The sequence below is a fragment of the Arabidopsis lyrata genome (genome assembly GCF_000004255.2).
Source record: "Arabidopsis lyrata subsp. lyrata unplaced genomic scaffold ARALYscaffold_126, whole genome shotgun sequence".
Taxonomy (NCBI): domain Eukaryota; kingdom Viridiplantae; phylum Streptophyta; class Magnoliopsida; order Brassicales; family Brassicaceae; genus Arabidopsis; species Arabidopsis lyrata.
The window spans coordinates 15,659-19,147 of NW_003302462.1; the positions used below are offsets into that span (position 1 = coordinate 15,659).

The window sequence follows — 3,489 nt, forward strand, 5'->3', positions numbered from 1 at the left end:
CGCTTTCAATTTAATGAAAATAAAAAAATTAATTTGTTCTAACGTTTTTTAGTTATGGCATTAAAGATTTATTACCAAAAAATAAAATAAAATTTGAATGCTAAAAATAAACATAAATGTGATCGATTTCTTTCCTATAAAATTGGTAATCTCTATCATATTACTAGCATAATACATAGCTAATTTATATTTTTCCTAAATCATTTCCAAATATATTATATTATGAATATATTTTTAATTATACTTGCTTAGCAAGAAGTTTTCTACTCACTCAAAGAAAACACTACAATTACGGAACTAATCATACATTAAAAAAAAACAAAAAACAAATAGGAAACTTCCAAATAACTCTATTGACGGGATTGGATCGATATTAATACAGGATGATATACTACGGATGAAATCCTAGAATTAACAATCAAAATACAATTATACAATCCGAAACACTAAACAAAATAAACAATATTAACAAAACAAATACAACTTAAAATTTCAAAATTTTAGTTATAAAATATCGTTTGTGGTGTACTATACATTTAAATCAAACAAAACAATAGCATATATTTATAGATCATCCTAAAAAAAAATTTTGTTTTAAAAAAATATAGGCCCGCGGTGTACGGCGTATCAATATATACATTTAAATTAACAAAAAAATTCATATATGTCAAATAAAATATTTAAATTAATAATTTAAAAAACATCAAATAATATTTAGGCCCGCGGTGTACCGCGGTTAACATCTAGTATATATGTATTTAGTGTGACAATGATAATGTGACTGGAGAAAGTTTCTACCGAGGCTGTAACTTTTTGCTAAGGCTTGTGGTACTGGTGGATCGCATCGCTGAGATGAGAGCTTATGGAAAGCTCACTGGATATCACACGTTGCAAGAGAAAATCCATGTTCAAACACGGATCAAGTTGATCCTCAAGCTATGTCTAGCCGATGGTACTTTTGACATGTTCCGGACTCGAATGGGCATTCATGGACATCCACTTCAAATCCAAGTAAAGTGACGACGACGAGGAGCTTATAGGCTATGGTTTTGCTTTTTTAGTACTGGTAATTAACGGTCGTTGACTGGATTTGAAGTGTTACTTCATAGGAAATCTCCACCCTGCTCACGTGGATTCAGACTCGGAAACCTCTGGGCAGTTGTTTTCGTCTCTATGAAACCAGGACTTGACCCATGAGAAATGGGATGATCTTGTAGCAAACATGCCTCTCAACTCTCAAGATACGTCGGGTGGGTTGGACGGATCAGCAGATGTTTCGACTCGCCCTGCTTCTGGTCGGGTGATAAGGATGGGTGGATTGGACGGCACAGCAGATGTTTCGACTCGCCCTGCCTCTGGTCAGGTGAATAGGACGGGTGGGTTGGACGGATCAGCAGATGTTTCGACTCGCCCTGCCTCTGGTCTGGTGAATAGGTCGGGTCAACTGATCTGAACGATTACAGAGCCACTCTGTCTCCATCGCCAAAGCTATTATCTCTTTGGGCGTGAAAGAAGGATCACTAGTACCATGTGCTCATTCTCAGATCCCAAGTGTGTATCAAAACGTCAGTTATCTCATATATAATATGGTTCAAAACAGTTTGTGGTTACAAAAACACGATAACAAGAAACTAATCTCAGAAACACACAAGACCATATGCAGTTCTTTGGCTAATACAGGCTATTAAGGCGTTATGACAGCAGCAATTTCTACACCAAAGAGATTTCTAATCGAAGATTTCAACAATAGAGAGTATCATTTGCATCCACTAAAAACCAGAGTTGCATAACCATCATTCATCTTTTTCCAAAAGAGACGGAACAAAGAAAAACATAGACTCAAATCCCATTTACTTTTTTTTACATGAGTTCAAAATAAAAGAGATTATCAATAAGAAGATAGATACTAACAAGTTTAGACATTCATTCAGACATTATGCATTACTCAGCTCAAATATATGTCTCCAAAAAACACGCTCATTCTTCTCCTAAACACATCTCTTCCTCTCATTCAAGCATGGTAATTTATCATGTACTTTCCGAATTCCGCATTAACCTTGGCAATGTTCAAGTCGACAGCCTCATACGCCCTTATCAGCAACCTAGGAAATATCTTACGATAATACTCCTCTATTCCTTGAACCTCTCCCTTATAAAGTACCTGAGACATCATAAAATTCAAAATAAATCAATCGAAACTTGTGTGTATTATGGTTTTTTATTATTATTATGAGGCAAACCTTGATGTTTGCTGGAAGTTCTGCGTAGTGACTGTGTTGGTTCCTAATTAGACGTACCAAGCGGCGAACACTTGAATAGAACGAAGGAAGGTTTGGATTATTTGGGTCGTTTATGTAAGTGATTATCGGAGGATCTATCTTTGTACTCCAATCCAGAGCAGGTCCTAGAATTTCTATACTATGGAAATCCAAATAGGCTTCTATCAACTGTCCACTTTGTCCCCATTGCTCCATCATCTCACTAACATTCTTAAGATAAGCTAACCTCTTCTCGAAACACCAAAACAGCGGAAAGTTTAATGCAGAAGTTATACTGATACTGTAACAAAGCAACAAAGCAAGAGGTCGATCAATTTGGTGATAAAATCTTTAGATATTATAATAAGTCTTAAGACGAAAAGATTTACCGAACATGAGGTGTATGCTTCATCAATCTGGAGACAAGAGTTTCAGCTTCGGGAGTTCTACAATGGTGGAGCACAAGATTACTCCGACAGATCAATGAATCGATAACTTCAGGTTTTGTGCCATAAGGAGCTCCAAACGGATGCTCACCCAAAGTTAACGAGTAAAACAAAAGGCAACCAAAACTAAAAAAATCAACTGATGAAGTTTCAGGAGTTTTAACAACACCATTGAGTTTCCTTAGATTATTGTTCTTAATCTGTTCTCGAGGTTGAAAACCCGTACCATAATTGCCTGCACAAGAAGACAAGTTAGCATATTCAACAAAACAAATCAAATTATGTATTCATCAAAACAAATTAACTTACTTATTGGTGCTTTCGGTTTGATGCCAATGCGTTCGGCGGTACAGAAATTAGCAATCTTTGTTGTCATAGATTTGTTTCCACACACTATGACTACATTCTGTGGGTTCAAATCTCGATGAAAAAACCCCATCTTATGGAAGTGATTCAAGCCTTTAGCAACGTCTTCCATCAACTTCAACATGAGAGGATCAATATCTACTTCTAGGTTCATACCAGTATCCTTGATAAACTTTTCAAGAGGTTTTGGATAAGGTAGTGGAGTTGATGTCTTGCTACTTCGAAAGATATTCACGAGCTTCTCTAGCGTGAAACTCCAACGCTCTTCAGACATGTAAGAACAATCATCACTCTTATCGAGAGTGACCCAATTGAGAATGTTTTCGTGTTTTTCGCAGTCCTCCAAGATACTAAATTCTTTTTCGGATTTGATGAGGTTCTCATCCGATAACTTCCTTCGCTGACCTGAAACTTCATAC

At 36.2% G+C, this 3,489-nt stretch overlaps 1 protein-coding gene across 1 annotated transcript; it reads right to left on the reverse strand.

Annotated features, from left to right (window-relative positions):
* Positions 1-1,736: 1,736 nt before the first annotated feature.
* On the reverse strand, positions 1,737-3,470 carry LOC9298919 (inactive serine/threonine-protein kinase/endoribonuclease IRE1-like). Its single transcript, XM_002862800.2, has 4 exons — positions 3,014-3,470; positions 2,648-2,939; positions 2,241-2,559; positions 1,737-2,161 (listed from the first exon to the last, which is right to left on the reverse strand). The coding sequence occupies exons 1-4, from the start codon at positions 3,342-3,344 to the stop codon at positions 2,012-2,014; spliced, it is 1,092 nt and encodes a 363-aa protein (XP_002862846.1). The 5' UTR covers positions 3,345-3,470; the 3' UTR covers positions 1,737-2,011.
* Between the last annotated feature and the right edge of the window lie 19 nt (positions 3,471-3,489).